The sequence below is a fragment of the Psittacula echo genome (assembly GCF_963264785.1).
Source record: "Psittacula echo genome assembly, chromosome: 7".
Taxonomy (NCBI): Eukaryota; Metazoa; Chordata; class Aves; order Psittaciformes; family Psittacidae; genus Psittacula; species Psittacula echo.
In genome coordinates, this window is record NC_137740.1 from 41,395,565 (window position 1) to 41,413,189 (window position 17,625).

General features: G+C 42.4%; 2 protein-coding genes across 8 annotated transcripts in view; both read right to left on the reverse strand.

Moving 5' to 3' along the window:
* ACAP2 (ArfGAP with coiled-coil, ankyrin repeat and PH domains 2) overlaps window positions 1-257 on the reverse strand; it is a 69,614-nt gene extending 69,357 nt beyond the window's left edge. For 3 of the 4 annotated variants that reach the window (XM_080623815.1, XM_080623813.1, XM_080623812.1), the window contains exon 1: window positions 17-257. In XM_080623815.1, the coding sequence (XP_080479941.1) occupies window positions 17-69 (53 nt within the window). In that variant the 5' untranslated portion in view covers window positions 70-257. The remainder of the gene's footprint in view (window positions 1-16) is intronic. The other variant, XM_080623814.1, reaches the window with a different exon arrangement.
* A 5,246-nt stretch (window positions 258-5,503) lies between these two features.
* Window positions 5,504-17,327, reverse strand: PPP1R2 (protein phosphatase 1 regulatory inhibitor subunit 2). 4 transcript variants are annotated; one of them, XM_080623609.1, is made up of 8 exons: window positions 17,086-17,327; window positions 12,323-12,430; window positions 11,801-11,881; window positions 11,423-11,526; window positions 10,046-10,225; window positions 8,539-8,691; window positions 6,950-7,000; window positions 5,529-5,586 (listed from the first exon to the last, which is right to left on the reverse strand). In XM_080623609.1, exons 1-7 carry the CDS (start codon window positions 17,271-17,273, stop codon window positions 6,996-6,998), a joined length of 819 nt encoding a protein of 272 aa, XP_080479735.1. In that variant the 5' UTR covers window positions 17,274-17,327; the 3' UTR covers window positions 5,529-5,586; window positions 6,950-6,995. The 4 variants fall into 4 exon arrangements, with proteins under 4 accessions (XP_080479734.1, XP_080479735.1, XP_080479733.1 ...); XM_080623608.1 differs by lacking the exon at window positions 8,539-8,691 and having other exon boundaries at window positions 5,504-5,586; XM_080623607.1 differs by lacking the exons at window positions 5,529-5,586; window positions 6,950-7,000 and having other exon boundaries at window positions 8,565-8,744.
* Window positions 17,328-17,625: the final 298 nt, after the last annotated feature.

A 17,625-nucleotide genomic window follows, 5' to 3' on the forward strand; every position in this document is an offset into this window, starting at 1 on the left:
CCCTTCCCGGTGGCACCTGAAGCGCGGCGAGTCCTTCAGGCACTCCTCGAAGTCCACGGTCACCTTCATCCTCTCCTGCCGCGGGGCGCGCCGCTGCCTCCGCTGCCGCTGGTGGCGGTTGTGGTGGTGGCAGGGAGAGCCCGAGCCGAGGCCGGAGGCCGGGCGGGGCTAGGCAGAGGCGGCGCTCATGGAGGGGCGGTGAGACCCGGCGGCGGGACGGCTGCCGTGGGAACGCCGCGCCGAGCACCGCTCTGCCCGCCTCGCACGCCCAACCGCGACTGACGGCCCGGCCAGCCAATGGGCGGCAGAAGCAGCAGAAACAGCCAACGAGGCGCCGGCGTAGGCGGGGCTTCCTCCAAATCCTCTTGGGGCCGCGGAAGGGGAGCCTGCCCACCCAGTCGTAACAGCAGGGAAGCGCTCTGGCCAACCACAAAGCGAGAGGGGCGGGCATAACAGGATGACCGCCCTCCGCTGAGCGCCACTCAGAGGAGGCAGCCAACAGTCGGGTGCCGCAGGGATTGCTTCCTCACAGGGAGTCTTTAAGAGTGACAACCTGGTAAGCCAACGGGAAAACAGCCTTTGGCCTCCCACCAATTGGCAAGTCCCATTGCCACGGCTGCCCTGAAGACCAATCCCATCGCTGATGAACACTGAGGGGGCCGCTCCGGCGCTGCGATAGGCTGCCCCCTTGTCACTCGTTGCCCAGGGGCGGGTCGCGGCGCGGTGGTTGGTCCCGGTGCTGCCGGGCCGGGGCGCTCGGCTCCTTCGGGTTAACCGTGAGTAGGTGAATCCCAGGCACTCGCCACCCGCCTGAGGAAGCCGGGCCGCTGCGCGGGCAGGCAGCCGCTCCGCTTGGAAGTCCCCCTCGCTCCCGCGGGGAGCCTGTGTCGCTGCCGAGAGTGCAGCAGCAAGTGCTGAGCCACCGAGGAGAAGCGGCAGTTCGGATGCTCTCCGAGGTGTTGCAGGTCCCGATCCTGGCGGTGGCCGGAGATCTGTATTGCTCTGCAGGAGGGACGCGAACAGCAGGGCTTTCTGTACAAGGAATGCCAAGTGTGCATACATGGGTTTTGCACGGAACGTTTGCCTGGGAATACTTTCTGAAGGATTTTCAGGCAGCAAAGAGGCTGTATCATAGAGTGGAAAGGGCCGTGTTGGTCCTCTCCGGCTTCATAAGAAAGGACAGCAGAACATTGTAGGTCATTGATCCCTTAAGAAAAAAGGAGAAAGATCGGCTCTGGCACTGCTTAGTGTTCCCAGCTGTAAAAGTGACAAAGGCACGTCAGCCATCCCCACTCATCCTCAAAGACAGTGACCGAGGAGGTCAACTTACTGTTCAACTTAAACTCAGCAAAAATGAAGCAATGTCACACCAAGTCACGGGCTCCATCCAGCAGGATGCTGTGCTGGGAAGCAGACACGAGTTGATGACTGTCACTCTTAGCTCCTCCAGGAACCTGAGGAGCCTCTGTACCTGCTCTCATGAAGCCTGCTCACCCCCTGTGGAGTTCAGACTCCATCCCTCCAGTGCCCCATCACCTGCACCAGGCTTCACCTGTTTTTTTTAACCTTTTTTCTCATCCCACCCTTTCTAGCTCCCCGATGTCCATTTGGTATCACAAGAGAAACAAGGAACATGGAAGGATGGAGGAAAATGTAAGACTTTTTTCCTTTCCAAGAGGTGGAATGCCTGCTACACCCCTACTGTCCCTCCCTCAGTAACAGTGTCCTTTCAGAGAAACAAAGGGAAAAGTTTCAGTTCAGTCAGTTGTGGTTTAGGGGTTTGGGTTTTGTTGCTGGTCCCGTCCGTCCCCTCCCAAACCTGGAAACATCAGATCTAAACTGAGTTACACAGGTGTAATGATCGTATATTTTTGTGAGCTGCCCCTCACCTAAACTAACCAAACTACCAACTCCTTTAGGTTAGGAGTTGAGTGCCTCTGTCACACCCACAAAGGAAAAGCAGCAAGTTAAGAAATGTTTTTATCACTTGGGCTGCAAGTGTTGTGAAATCCACTTTTCAAATAAAGCATGCCATTGGAAAGAGAGCCCAGCTCTTTTTTTCCTTTTTTTTTTTTTTTTTTTTCTTTTAGCAACAGTTTTACTTCCTGAGGAGTAGTTGGTGTTAGTCATTTTCCATTACTCAATGCCAGTAAGCGATTCTTCAATGCTAACCATGAAGAGACAGATCAGTCTTCCTTTAAACCCTACAACACACAAAGAAAACTACCTTGGAAAATGCAACCTATTCTGTGGTGCTGCTGCCTTAAATTCATGATTCAGGTCCCAGATCTACTCTTACATCGCTGTAGCCAAGCATATACAAACTGATGCACATCAGTTACACTAAAGAATACTTCCTTCTTTGCAGTGATGAGGAAACTGCAATATTGGTTTAAGTATTTGCCCATGAACGCACCTGCAGACCTTACAGAGGCTGCCAGTTTCTTCTGAAAAGTTCCAAGAAGTCAAACCAATACACCTAGTGTTAGTACCATAAAGCAGCAGTGAAAACAATGGTTTTATTTACACTGTGACATTTAACACTGGTTTCAAACAGGACTATTACATTGGTGAGGTGATATCATGATAAACGCCACAAAAAGCATGTTACAGAAAGAAAATTCTAGTAAGATACACAAGTTTAACATGAGAGCAAGCTGTGGAAAAAAGTATTTGCAGTTTCTATGAACTGCAACTTTTCGCACAAGTGTGTGAAAGAAACTTTAAGGACAGGGAAGAAAAACTTAAAAAGGCAGAGTTAAAGCTCTTATTTGCAAGTCATCTTGCTACTGGAAACATATTGATATTACTTTCTCCAAACAGGATGCAGCATGGGGACTTACCCCTGTGCATGACGCTTTACAATTATGATGCTGTGGAGCTCAGTCTGCTATGTGTTGTCCTTCCTCTTTACTGTATGAATGAGCTTTTACCATAAGCTCCTCAAGATGAAGACATGCATGCAACCTGAGTCCTCATGAAATGTAAAAAGAGAAAATGCATTTCCTCTCTTGTCCCCATTCACCAAGGGACTATACTTGATATTTCCAGAATAGAAGGAAACCAGATATCCCTTTGTAAAAGAAGCTGTATACACTATATGTAGTTACTGCAAAGTAAGCTTGCCTATTTTAGCTTTTAAAATGCACAAGGCGTAAACCTGGATGAAATGAAGTAAACCAGGCTTTCAGTTAAAAGTGGTGTCAGGCACATCGGGTTGCACTCTAGGTGAGCAAGATGAGGGAGCACAAACAATTTTTTGCTGAAGATACTGAAGAGAACAAAGCCTTTAATAACACCCATAACTTAAACCAGCACGAGTTTCAAAATGGCATTTAAATTGGTAGCACCAAAAAAGGGAGATCACCCAGACAGCACAAAATAACTGACTGATGAAGGGATGTTCTGAGGTTCATTCAAAACCATCCTCCTGCATTTATGTATACTGTACCTCCCTCAACGCTACATACCCATTTCAACCAGGATTTTTGAAGCCATTACAGGAAAGTTTTTACTGGGAGTTAGCAGAGCCTTTTTTGTTTATTAAACAAAATGATTCGTAGGCATTGTAGCCCAGAAAGCTGAGAATGAAATTGAGGTCTTGAAAGACCTCAGAATGAAAAGCTGAGAATGAAATTGAGGTCTTGAAAGACCAAAGTGTGGGTGACAGGAGGGCAAGACATAAGCTTATATAAAGGCTGCTTCTGATGGATTCTGCTTTAATTGCGGGTGCAAAATACCCACTAGTACTTAATCACAAAGTACAAGTCATCTGTTTTACAGCTTTGCAGAAGACATCTGCATTACCCATACACATTGGTCAAATTCTCCGTATTGAAAAATTAGCATCACAACACTAGACTAAATAATGTTCAAATCTTTCTTGTGAAAAGATGGTATTAATCCTGATTCAGGCCCTTATTAAACCAAATATCCCACAATGGACAACCCTGTGGAGAGGAGAGAGTTGGAAAGGCACACTACAACACCCAATTAGTACAACTCACAGGTATCTTTGGCAATGCATCCATTCCAGTTAATTACTCTTGTATAAATCTTCCGAAGAACAGCATCCTATTACCTTATTCATTCTCCATCTCTCTAGGATTTCATGAAAGCTCATACTTGAGAAGGCACATAACTGTAAAATAACTTTCATTCCTTTATTCAAACTTCACATGTACAGTGGACAAAAAGACATTTTAAAACAGATCCATATAATTATATGGATTTTTGCAACATATCAAATTCAGATCAAAATTAAGATATACACTATATTTCATAACCAAGCTAAAGCTTAAGTGTATACTTCATTTGTGTAATAAAACCCAGAAACTATTCTGAATACTGGAACATTCACCAGTCAGATTTCACCAAGTGGAAAGTTGTTTACAGCAATTTGCAGGTTCAGAATCCCTCTTTATAGGGACTGTACAACCACACTGTAGGTAAGTATCTGAGTTAAGGAGTTTCCCTTCTATTTTTCCACAGAGCCTTCACTTTACAAAACCAGCTGCTGTCAATTGCAATGGATATAGAAAGATTTAGACCAGCACTTTTCAGTATGCAGGTTGCCAACCCCAGATGAGATCAGCAGCAGTTATCTTTATATAAAGAACAACCAGAGCCTAAACTCAGCTCATCTTCACAGTCCTGATGTGGTTTTGCTTATAGTTGCGTGGTTTTTCCTCAGATGCTAGTAGCAAAATCACTCTTCAAGCAACTGCAAAGGACCAAAAGTTTGAAACAAGAGCCAGAAGAGTGACAGTACATGTGGTTTTAAGAGAAAAGCTGGAGGGAACATCCACATTCTCAAGATAACCCAAGATAACCCAAAGAGAGCTCCACAGAACATCCACTCCCAATGGAAGAGATGACAGTTAAATGCAAAGTTCAAGATAGCACATTTCCAGTGTAAAAACATTCCCTCCACCAGATGTTAGTACTGCCTTAGTCAGAAATAACAACCGATTCTAAACAAAAAATAATACAGTTCTTCTAAAGATGGGGAAAATACAGGTAATAACGTACTGAAATCTAAATTAACAGGCCCACACTTTACAAAAAAGTTGTAAGACTTAAATAATCCCTTTTTAAACTGCATAACACATCTGATAAATAGCTTGCATGTTAATCTGATATATGCTGTACCGTTTAGCTCTTGAATCCGAAACCTTTCCATAAGAGATGTCACACCTAGAACACCGTCAAATAAATACTGAAAACCCAAAAGATACTGTTTCAAAGCATGAAGAGTTAACAGTACATTATGCAAGATAATCAGCGTTATACATACAGGGAATGCCATTCTGGTTGAACAGATTATGAAGCAGTATTCTCCATGAAATACTAGGCACAAGAACAAATCAATTAGACAGGTTTTTTCCTGCCCAAGAGACAACTCTAAAATAAACATTCTTGGCAATACAACATTGTAACTGATATGCTTCTCAATATTTAAGAGCCTTAATAGCAAAAATTGTGAAGCGGTGTTTATATTTGTGTCCTTGACAAGCAGTTACAGTTCTGGAGAGATTTCTTCTATGCTGTGTGCTCTACTTTCCAGCTGGTCATGAGTAGCATGTGCTGCATAAGAAAGATTACACACAAAAAAATGAAATACGTAATTCTTTACACTCATTGCATATTTTCAAAACACACACAAATACCCTCCTGAAACCATCTTTGCTTCTCCATGGGTAATGTTTGCCAAGCCATCTTAGCAACATACAAGCTTTTAGTTTGAGAGCACAGAAACTTCTAGAATAGTTATTTCACCCTCACGTTCCAAGGGGATGGCTACTAACAGCATTGTTCAGCATAAGGAGGACTGAATGCTCACCACTCCTGGTACTGGGGGGACGACTGAAACCAAGAGTTAAGAGAGATCAATCTGCAAAACTAACATGAGGTTCCTGAAACACAAGCAAGCATAGTGCTTTTCGGGACAAATTTTAGTCCCAGATAAGACACTTTAAAACTAAACAAGCTTATAAATGAGCAAACAGAGTCTGTTGTGTTTTTCAGGAAGTCATTAAACTCATGGTTTTGAGCCAAAGAACAGCAGTAAATCAGAGAAAACTCCTTCTCATTAGTGCGCATGAAAAAGCCCATCAAAAAAATATATGTGTATGTGTATATATAAAGGTACCTCAAAAAATCAGTGGCATGAAGCAAAGATCAAAGAAAACCACATCCAGATGATAATAATTTCTAAGAAAGGTCAGTTATGCTTGTGCATGAGTTATGCTTGGTGTAACAAGTGCAGTTTAACAAGCGCATAAGGTAGCTAACAAGTGAAACCAATGAGTGTATGCTCCCAGACTTCTCACTTCAGTCATCTTCAGGGTGATGCCCACCCTGGTTAAGAAAACACAATGTATTCTGTATCTCCCAAAGGCCAAAAGGGCACACTCAGTCATCTGAGAGCTAAATTGAGGAGCAGTATCTGAGCAGTGCTATTATAGCAATAAATGCTAAATGAACCATAAAGAGGGAACAATAGTTTTACTGCTTGTCAGATGAACTGCTATCGATCACACGCTTGCAGCTGATACTTTTGTGTACCAGAATTAAAGACAGATCTGCACTGAAATCATCATGCTTAAATTTACCTACATCAGGCATCTTCGGTGATTTCAAATAGAATTTCTAAAGGAAAAGTGTTTATGGAGAGGAACAAAGGTCACTTTTGCTATTTATGCCATTTGCAGAGTAATAAATAGGGAGTAGTCAAAAAAAAAAATCCAGAGAAGCTGAAATGCTAAAGCAAGCAATCCTAATGCAGTCTATTACAACTTTAGCTTTCTTTTCCACCAAAATGCTTGGGTGCCAGAACCCATGCACATGGGATAAGGTAGTTACTTGAGGCAAGAAGGAATGACCTATACAGTTAAAACATTTGGTAGCCCAAGATGAAAACAGGCGAAAATATGAAAACAGTTCTCACCATTACTGACTGGACTGGCCATCTTCATTTCAATCAGCAAGAAATCTCAGTCTGTAACCAGAAGTGCAACTTATATTAGTGGATGCGGTGGTAGCTGACAGAAACTTTCTTAAACACCTGTTCTAAGACTTTAGCCCTTCCTTCAAAAGGAGAGTATAAAGATTAGAAGAGTACTGTTAGTTTTACTCACATACAAACCAGACAGGATTAGAGGGTGGAAAGGAACATCAGATAAGAGAAGCACAGGACCTTTAAGGATCTTCATGGACAAAAAAAAAAAAATTCTAACTGAGAAAAGGGTCTTAAACTGCTTGAAAAACAACGCAGGAGCTAGCAGGGCCCTACAGTCACAACAGACCACTAGCAAACACCTCTTATGTCACATCTTGTCCTAGAATAACCATCATAAATCATGTTATTCCACTGGAATAGAAAAGACACTTTATGCCAGCTCCTGCTTACATAGATTGACAGACTCAGACATAACAGGGGACTGGTGGCCACATCATCAGATGATCTCCAATTTCAGAAGAAGCGAGGCTGAATGGAAGAAATTATCAAAATGTAGCCACAATACAACATGCAGAAAGACAGACATTTCCTCTGCAGTTAAAAGTAAGCGTCAGAGCTGTTAGTTTAACAAGAGCGAAGCCAAAATAAGCCATCACCAAAACCACGTCCTGCACCATCCAGTAACAGACTGAATAAAAAAAAAATCCTCCTTTTCAGCTCTGTAAGAAAGCATTTCAAAACACTATTTGAAGTCGCACAGCTCTTTGAAGAGCTCATCCAGATGAATAATCTTTCCACACACTTAAACCTAAGAGGGGATTTTCAGGAACAAGAATATTAACAGCATTTTAATCCACTTCCATGAAGGAAGGAAACAAACTGAAATACTATTTAAATACCCAATTGCTTAATATGAACAAAAGCATAGCATGACCAAACGCACAGACTAGCAAAAAAACCCCAGGTAGCGAGTGTTAAAACCAGCTATTTGAGGAAACGCTCAGTAGCTGACATCTGTTTAATTAACGTGTAAATAAGCAGGTTCGTCTTGCCTTCAGAATACAGATCAGTGATAAAGAGATGTCATCTTAAAGTTATTTCAGTAAACTTTGACATTACTTTAATATAGCTGGGTTGCTGAACATTTATCATCAGTGTAGCAATTTCTTAAAACGTGAGCAGTGGCAGAGGACAGAGAGATTTATTAACAGTTTTATCCATATTCATCATCCTCTGACTAACCCTGCCACAAAGAATAATACATGATCAGTCTGAGGGCATTCAATTCACCAGCTGCTAGAAAAGGAAGACCAGTACTTGACCTCAGAGGAATGATCAAGTACAGAGACCAAAAGCAATGATAGCTGATAGAGACATTAGGAGATAAAGAAACATCAGGGTTTAAGCAGAATGATAGAAAACAAAAGTGAAGAATTGAAAACTACATCAGATTAATGGCAAGTACTTCTATATGCCCTGTTGTGGAGGTGAACCAGTTAGTTAACAGGTTAATAAACTGGCTAGCAGTTATGTTTATAGAATCTATTGGCCATGAGCAGTCTAAAATTGATAATTACCAGTGGTGGCTCTGAAGCTGGTTATGAAGGAAGGTGGAATGGACTTCAACAATAGAGATGGAAAAATGCTGCAAAGGTGTGCCTTCTTTCCACTGGTGAATGCAGCTGGCGAGCGGAGTTGCCTCTGTTTTACAGCAGAGTGCAGGATGGCAGCTTCAAGCCATGGAGAAAGGTCATAAGGTTGCCTATTGGAGCCCTCCTTTCCCCTGGAGAGTGAAGTTCTAGTAAATAGCCATTCTAAGGCGTATATTAAGTTACTGGATAAAGTCAGTCCATTATTAGTGGGCCTCGGACACATACCAAATGACCCTTTTGGAGCACTGATGAAGGCATTAGCCCTCCTGTAATTAGTAATGGGACTAAAATGTGCAACCCACAGAACTTGAACACACGCAACTTTGCAAATCACCTTTTTATTTTGTGGAATTTATTCTAATTTTAGAAGAGACCCTAGTTCATATGGTTATGAAAAGCAAGTGTGAACCAAGTTAAACCCATGCAGCATCTTCCCAAGTCTGCAGACCGTGCTAACATCACATAGCTTTGCCAAGCACCAGATGAATGAGGCTTACAGACTTCATTGCCACTAGTCTCATGAGCAAGAGATGTTTATTTTTTTAATGCCAAAAACTTGTTCAAAGTGCTGTTAAACACAGAGGTGGTGAACAGAGGGTAGTGAACAGCTGTAATGATTCAACAGAAGGCCACCACAAAAAAATTCAAAAACAAAACAAAAAGAAACCACACCACAAGGACTTCCATTACACAGTCTACCCTTTTCACCCAGGCAGAAGCTTAAAAGATGGAAGAGAAGGTGTCAGGCCCTAGTTTTAGGAGTTTCCTATCAAGAGACAGCCCTGCAGCAGGTTCCAAAAGGGCTCCCAGCTAAAATCTCTGACTTTCTTCCAGCAGCTGCACTAAAAGCAAAGCTGAGGGTCTTATCCTATGCTATAGAAAAGAACATTACTGCTGAAGGACAAGAGCATAGCAAAATCCTAACAGCAGTTTTACATTACAGTAAGAGAGGCAGAAGTTCTTATGCAGGAACTTAGACACTCAACAGGGAGGAAGCATTCATGCTAGTTTCCCACTGCTGCCTACAGCATGGTTTGACAGCAGAATAGGAACTGAACCACAACATAAGGCCAGGCTCCCCTGTGTGGTCACAGCTTTAAGTGCTCCATACAAGGCAGCTCTTCCTTTAAAAAGGAAGCTGGCAATTTCACTACCAAGAGACAGTTACATTGGGGAAGACAGCAGGAAGCAGAGATGTTCGTTCTTCTGTTATGTCACAGCAAACAAAAGCTCACACCCTATTTAGCAATACTGATGTTTTTGGTACCATGCTACAAATCTACCTATCCAGACAGCATGCAGTATTGCACATGGAGTGTTCCATACATACTGTACCCTTTCTGTTCATTCTCACACTTAAGTGTGTTCACTTCCCAACAGCTGAAAGGACCATTAATACTTAAACACATTTTTTGATTAATTGGCAGCTCACCATGTTCAGCAACTTCTGTATTCATTGTTTCTACATCTGCAGCATCATCCATCTCTTCATCCTCCTCATCATCGTCCTCTTCACCTTGTAGTTCTTTTGCAATGAGCTGTCTTGCCAGTTTGATGTTTCGTCCTTCATTGTAGTGCATTTTTCTCTTCATTTCAAACTGTTTCTTTTTCTCTGTTGACAAACAAATGCAAATACTTATTTATTCTCTTAAAAAAAAAAAATCAGCTTATTTTCTCTTGAGAGAGGCACTAACTGCTTCCTAGGTCAAATTTATTACTACCTCGAAATTGCACTGATTACATGATCAAACAATCCCTGAACTAAAATTATTTTCTTCAAGCAGTGGAGCATTCTTTTGAATGAGTCTGACTTATAAAAAGGCCAGTAACTAATGGACCAGAAAGGCTGAAGCACTTGTAAAAGAACCTATCTGCAAGTAAGAGCAAGTCTGAACCAAGAGAAGCATCTAGTAACAGCAAACAAAATTCCGAAGTTCCACAAGCGCTGTTTCCAAGTAAACTTAAGGACAAATTAAACGTACTGATGGGATAGAAGATGAACTTTTGCAGATGTCCAACTTGACTCCTGGCTAGCTACCAAAGGCCAGTTATGAGAGGTATTTATCACATGTAGAAGAAAATATTTTCCACTGTCTCCATGGCCTGAAGCCTAACTTTGCTCCATATGTTAAACATTATCAGGTCTAGCAGTAACACATTAAAGTTAAACTAAACTTTGCTTTTTGGCAGCCCCAACACTGTGGGGTTTTTTCCTTCCTTTAGAATAGTAAGGTTACACAAACAAAGTTGGGGCCAGGAAAGATGAGAAGCTACAGATAGATAATACGAACCTGAAACATTAGAAGTACTATTGTTTGTTTCCTCAAAATGTTCTAGCCCAAGCTAACACAAAACATCTTTTTTGAAGATGTGATCTGCTTCAGAACAAATGTAGATTTCCTGCTGGATTCATCTACCAGTTGTTTTGAAAACAACAGAAATATCATCTGTATGTTTGCAAGCAATTAGCAGCATCTTAATTAAATCTACCTGAAATATGTTTGGAAGAGGAACTACTCCCTCACCCCAAAACCGTAAGAGCTGCTTATTTGACAAGTCTATGTTTCTTAAGAGGAACTCCCAGACCTTAAGCTTGTATACAAAAGGACAGCCAATAACAGAAAATTCCTGTTTATTGTGTATATCCCAAACCAAATGGTCCTGATCAGAAACAAACGGCATATTTGTTCAATCTCTCTTTTCAAAATCATAACATTTTTCTGATAGTACTTCTTCTCAAATATATTTACCAAAAATCTGAGACTATTTATAGGACAAAAACAGAACAAAGGAAACAACTTATGCCTACCTCGTTCTTCAGGTGTTAATTCCTCATCCTCTTCCTCCTCCTCACTGCTTTCCTCTTGCTTTGCCATAATCTTGGGTCCTTTACCTTCAGCTGCAGCTGCCAGTCTGCAAAAATCATGCAAAACAAAAAAGTTTTTCACATACATTATATTTCAGAGCACTCGGCTTTGTTCATTATTTTTGCTATATTTATGCGTACTAACAACCTGCAAGAGGTTTAAAGCACCAGTAGCACTATAAACCACTGAAAACTACTAGATTTGTCAATAGCAAAAGTTGGACTTTACAGAAACTAGCAACAGCTTTCCATAAAGAAAAAATACTCCAGGAAAGAGAACATTCTCTTAAAAATTAGTAAATTTTCTATGACAATACTTACTTTTTACTCAACACATCTGGTCTTACAGGCTCATTTGCTTCTGTATCACTCACTGCATCCTCATCATCTTCTCCTACCATGCTTGGAGGGCAAACAAAAAGTAGCCTTTATCAATAATTTTCAGTGAAAACCTTACAACACTCCATTAGAAGACTCCTTCAGTACTTGAAAAACTTTCCAAATTTAACCTAAATATCAACACAACTTTATATTCTACTACACAGATCTTAACTGAAAAAAAATAAAATCAATACAAGTCAGACATATACACCATTCAAAGCCTAAAGCCTGCTAGACAAAAACCTTTTAAAAATGGACTTTGTCCTTTTTGACAATCTTCCTCAATAGCTATAAGCCTTATATAGAAGCTTTTTAAACCTGAATGTTGTATATATCCAGTAGGCCTGCACATCCTGTCAGGCAATCAGCTGTAATAAATGTTACATCATCCACAAAGTCAATTTTGCTGTAAAACTACTATGTCTCCTGCCCTCATTTAGGGCAGCAGTTTAGCAAGCCTACCTGCGATAAGGAGTAGCTGGCTCATCTATTTTCATCAAGCCATAATCTTTCCCTGCTGGGTGGTACGTAGCTATGATGTTCATTTCATCCCACTTCTGAGATTTTTTACTGAAATAAGAAAACAAAGTCAAATTTTCTTTTACTCAAAAAATAGTTAGTTCTGTTTGGCCACAGGAGGAATGTTTAGAATGTGTTTTGACCTCTACTGCATACTAAGCACACAGAATATTGTTATGACACACAGGAACACTCAAAGAATGGCTGTTAAATACTTTTCTACACATACTTTAGTTAAGTCATGACAAAGTATCAATGCAACTGAATTTCCCTGGAAATTCACAATAGCTAAATAAACTCAGTGATCCATAAATGTATTCTTATTCATATAGTTCAAGAGACTATTGGCCCCATTCAATCATTGTCTCGTTAGCTGTCTACTCTTGGTACAAGTTAGTGTAAAATCGTTCTTCCTCTTATTACAACCCCCAACACCTCAACAAAACCAAAAACTCCCACCTCACCTCTGCTCAGTGGATGGGCTATGATTATTAGCAAAACTGTTACATAAATAATATCAACCAACAAACAACTTCCTGCAGTAAAATAAATAGCACTGAAATAGGCTGGTTATTAGTACTACTTTTGTCATCCAAAATTGGAATAATAAACCAGAACTGATTCACTGCTGTAATTAAACTAAGGAAGTGTCACATTTTACACAGACAGGTACCAGTGATGTTACATTATTTAGAATTTCCTCAGCTAATCAGAGAATGTACTATTGCATGTATATTTGCAGAAACAAAAGCCCACCCAGAGTGACAAAACACAAAAGTCACAAAGAAAACAACTGCCTTGTGACCAGGGGTGACCAGAGTCACCCCTCCGCTGATTTAAAAGCCACATGCAAGGTGGTCTTTCCCTTAGACTAAACGAAGACATTTAACTTTAGAACAGTAAAATAATTCCACTAGTTAATATTTCCTTACACATTAGCATATTAACATATTGCAAATTATTGCTTTAAGGAAACCACTGTTACAGTGCTTTGTTTTTTGAGGGTTCTGTTTTGATTGGGCTTGGGTTTTTTTTTGTTGGGCTTGTTTGTGGGGTTTTTTTGGGGGGACACAGTTGGCTAGAGGAATAACTGAACTACTCTTATTTAAATACAAACCATTCCAACAACAAATTTGAAATATAAATTCAATCTCAGTAACACAGCTGTTCTTGAGCAGAATGCTATCTGTAAAACAAAACTGATAACGCAAAATTCCAAGCACAAACTAAATTTTGTATTTATGGAAAGCATAATTACTTTCCAAATTACGGACTGCATAATACAATAGGGGAAAAAACCACAACCCAAACCTAAAGGGATTAAAAAAAAAAAACAGATGTGGGAGTTGATGCTGAATCCTATACGCTAGAGTCTTATATTCCAGAAATGAATACACATTAAGTGAGCTTAACCTCCTGAGCATATAGCAACCAATGCCACACTCCCATGTTTGAGGCTTCTATGTAATCATTTTGTTCTAACATAAGGACTGCAACCTAAGCAGGCAACACGTGAGTCAGATTGCTTGCTCTGGCAGGGTGGAGAGTCATGAGCTTCATGATGACAAAGCGAGAGCTCTACTTTAGGAATGCCAGCTATTCAAACCTATCTATTCAGGAGCTGAAAAGTCACCAGTTAAACATCAGCTAAACATCTGCTTAAAATTCACCTATGACTAACACAATATGATCATACAGTTACACAGGGAGTGCATGAAGATTTTTACTAGCCATAGCAGCTGGACAATGGCATGCAGCTCCTGTGAAGAGACAGAGCTTAGCTGAATAGGAAATATGACAGATCAGAGAAACTCCCATCACATGCCTTATGCTCGCCACACTTGTTCAGAGCACATCAAGGTTTATTGCCCGGACTCACGACTCAATACCTTGTAAGAATACTGGCAATCTTAGAAGAATCTTTTTGGCTGCTCTCTAAATTACCCTACAGTTAGCAGTTCAGTAACTTACAAACACAAGACTGAGGAACTTTTTAGTGGTTTAAGTTTTTCACACTCATTTCTTTCAACTCTGATTCCAATACTAACAGCCTTGGCTGCGGAACACCTCCCAAAGCACAATTTAAAATTCAGATAGGAAAAAAAATACCCTCATCACTAGTGGCAAACAGACAAACATGTCATTTCACCCCTCCATGTAAAAAGCCATCACAGGAGAGTGACTAAGTACTCTAAAAACCCACATCTCCCTTGACTGCGATTTGGCATGCTTAGGCATGCTTGAACAGCATAACATTAATGACAGAACTTAGGACCATCACAGGAAAATGCTTCCTGACACCCTTTCACATACAGAAGCAGGAAATCTAATCTTCCTTAGGAAAATGAGATTTGAAAAAATCTCAGGAGTGCTCATTTGTATTCTCTCACATCTTTAAATATACATAACAATGCGATATTTTGACATGACACCTTTACAGGCAAAAAGTTCCTGCAGCAGTATTATTCAGAGGAACACTTCTCACACCTCACTTACTCCTACCATAAAAGAACCTTCTCTTGCCTGTTCCAACACATGTACTGTGGGTTTTTTTACAGTTCCTTTGTAAAAGGATCAGATTGGTCACAGGCTCTTACAGGAGCCTTAAGGCAAAAAATACTTTATACAAGAAATGCCAAGAATGTATCTACCATTAGACCACAATCTCAGCTTTTAGGATGCAGTTCCAGTGGTGTCCCAATTTCACAAGTTCCCTCTCGCACCATATTTTCATTGAGGAAGTTTTCCAAAGATTTTTGCCATCACTAATAACAGAGCAAAGTCAGTAATGATGCAAATACATGACAGCACTACTGAACACTGTGCTTTGAAAGATGACAGCTGACACAATGAGCTCTTTCATCTGCAGCTATTTTTAAAGCTATTTAGACCTGAATTTCAGTATTAGAAATAAGCAGAGACTGCTGCTAGAGGTGCATGAAGAAAACAGGTACTGGAATTTATTACGCAATTTTTAATCTTTGAGGAAAATCACAGCTATACCACTTATCATTCCTTTAAGTAAAACATTATTTTGCTGAAGTCAGAAATAACACTGGCTTAATGAAGCATTGCCAACCAAAAATAATACCTGCACACAAACCTAAATACGCTATACTGATGTTTCCAGGAAATCTAATGCAGCCCACGAGGTTTAGACAATATCCTTCAATTTTGAAATTGCTTTGCAACTTAATCTAATTGACTTTATTGACTCACATTGGTAAACAGGAGACAAACCTGGACTTCTGACCTCTTACTAGCACGCAAGAAATTATGTGTACTGTAACCAATATAGCATATACTCAGCTCACCAGTTTGTACTTCAACTTCCCATCATTCTTCAAGATGGTACAAAAGAGACAGCAGAAAATGAAACAGAGGCTACCAACAGCCGGTTTTACTTTATGTCTGGTGTGGCAGTAAACACCTTAGGCTACACTATATTAAAACTGAAGAAGAGGGGAAAAAAAAGAATCACAGCGTTTGCGTAGCATACTGCTACTTACAATCACCTCCTTCAAAAACATCATCTCATTCTTCAGTTGCAATAATTTCTCCCTGGAAAGCAGGAGCAGCTGACACAGGCAACACAGTAAATCAAATACTTTTCATTCTTGCTTTGCTGACTTCAGACTTTATTCATGACTTAGGCAAAGAGGAGAGGAATATTACTGTATTATAAAAAAAAACAACTGCACATCCATTTTATCATTATTTCCCTCCTTGCAACGCTGAGCAATGTCACAAATAAATATAAATGTCAAAGGCAATTTTAGAGAGTTTTTGTCAAACCCTGGGCATCACAATGTGAAGGAGTCTCACAGCAATGTTGGGCAGTTCATATTGGGTGCTAACATCAAGAAAAGCACTAGAATTCTTACTGTCAAAGACAGCTACTCAGCTGGCTGAAGACCACTTCCTGAGTATTGGGACTAATTCAGCATGCAACAATTAAACCAAGACTTTCCTGTCACTCAAAACACAAACCACATAGATAGTGCCTATTCTCAAGTGTGAGATCTTTACAGACGAATCTGGCATGACCAAAGATACTTCTTACTTACAGTCCAACCCAGAGGTCTTCTCCCCAGGGACATGCTTCTACTTACACGGAAATAAGCTACCTTTAAGAAGACTAAGAATAAACCTGCCACGGCAAAGTGCATCTCTCGAGTAGTAAACTGTCCTCGTAGCATCGGTAAAACCTTTCTGTTCATCTTTCTGATGAAGCATTTAACACCGATACTATTTCTGCCAGGGTTTCATGAACAGCGAAGTATCACAGCAGCTCCCTCAGCCGCCACTGCCCCACTCTCGGCAGCAAAAGCTAGGACGGAGTTCCCCTGCCCTCCCTGCAGCAGCCCTCGCCCTCCCCGCCTCGGCACGCCCGTTGTGAACACGAACCCGCTGCAGGCAGCACCCCGGCCTCGGCGGGCCGCCTGTCGACGTGCGGAATGCCGCTGCAGGCCCGCGGTGCATAGGCAGCACACGGGCACGACCCACTGACCCGCTTACCGCGTTAGTGCCCCGCCCGCCCACCAGCACCCCTGGGAACCGGGAGCCCCCAAGCGGGACACGCCGCCCCGCAAGGCCCGCTCTGCCCAAGTCTCGGACGAGCGGAAGGCGGCGGGGAGGCGCTGCAGGGACCTGTCGCTGCTGCCTCACCAGCACCGAGGCCCCGCGGGGCTCACCGCGGCTCTCACCCATGCTCATCTTCGTCGCGGGCCGAGCTGACCCGTCGCGCCCCAGAGGCCGCTCCATCCACCTGTGCTTTGCTGCCGTTCTTCTTGAGGATGCCTTTGATGGGCGCGCTGTCCGCCGAGCCCGACGCTGAGCGGCCCGACGCGGAGCCGCCCGACGCCGAAGCGCCCGACTCCAAGCGCTCGTCCATCGCCACTCCACCCGACCGCTTCCGGCCTCCTCTGCCGCCGCTGCCTCCGCCTCAACTAACACCTCCCCACCGCGCGTCAGAACGGCCGGCGCGGGAAAGAGGCTCTGTGCCGCCACCTCAGCCCGCCGAGGCCGCACCCCCTGGCGGCCGGAGGACCGCCATGCCCCTCCTCCGGGATGCTGTGCGCATGCGCGAGTGCGGCTGCCGGCGCTGGGGGGCGCTGCCCGCACGCGGGGCCCTGGCGCCCACGTCCGGGAAGTTTTGGGGCGTGCGCGTGCCTCTGGTTGTGCGCGAGGCGGGCTTGGAGCGCCGGCTGGAACGCTCCCGTTTCACGGGAGCGCCCGCCCGTTCC

What these genes read in the sequence shown, in the direction of transcription:
- PPP1R2 (XM_080623609.1), bottom strand. Translation starts at nt 17,273, where the DNA reads ATGGACGAGCGCTTGGAGTCGGGCGCTTCGGCGTCGGGCGGCTCCGCG. An exon ending in CGCGACGAAGATGAGCATGG is followed by an intron (nt 12,431 to 17,085) that starts GTGAGAGCCGCG and finishes TTCTTATTTCAG; the next exon opens with TAAAAAATCTCAGAAGTGGG. An exon ending in ATTAACACCTGAAGAACGAG is followed by an intron (nt 10,226 to 11,422) that starts GTAGGCATAAGT and finishes GTTTGTCAACAG; the next exon opens with AGAAAAAGAAACAGTTTGAA.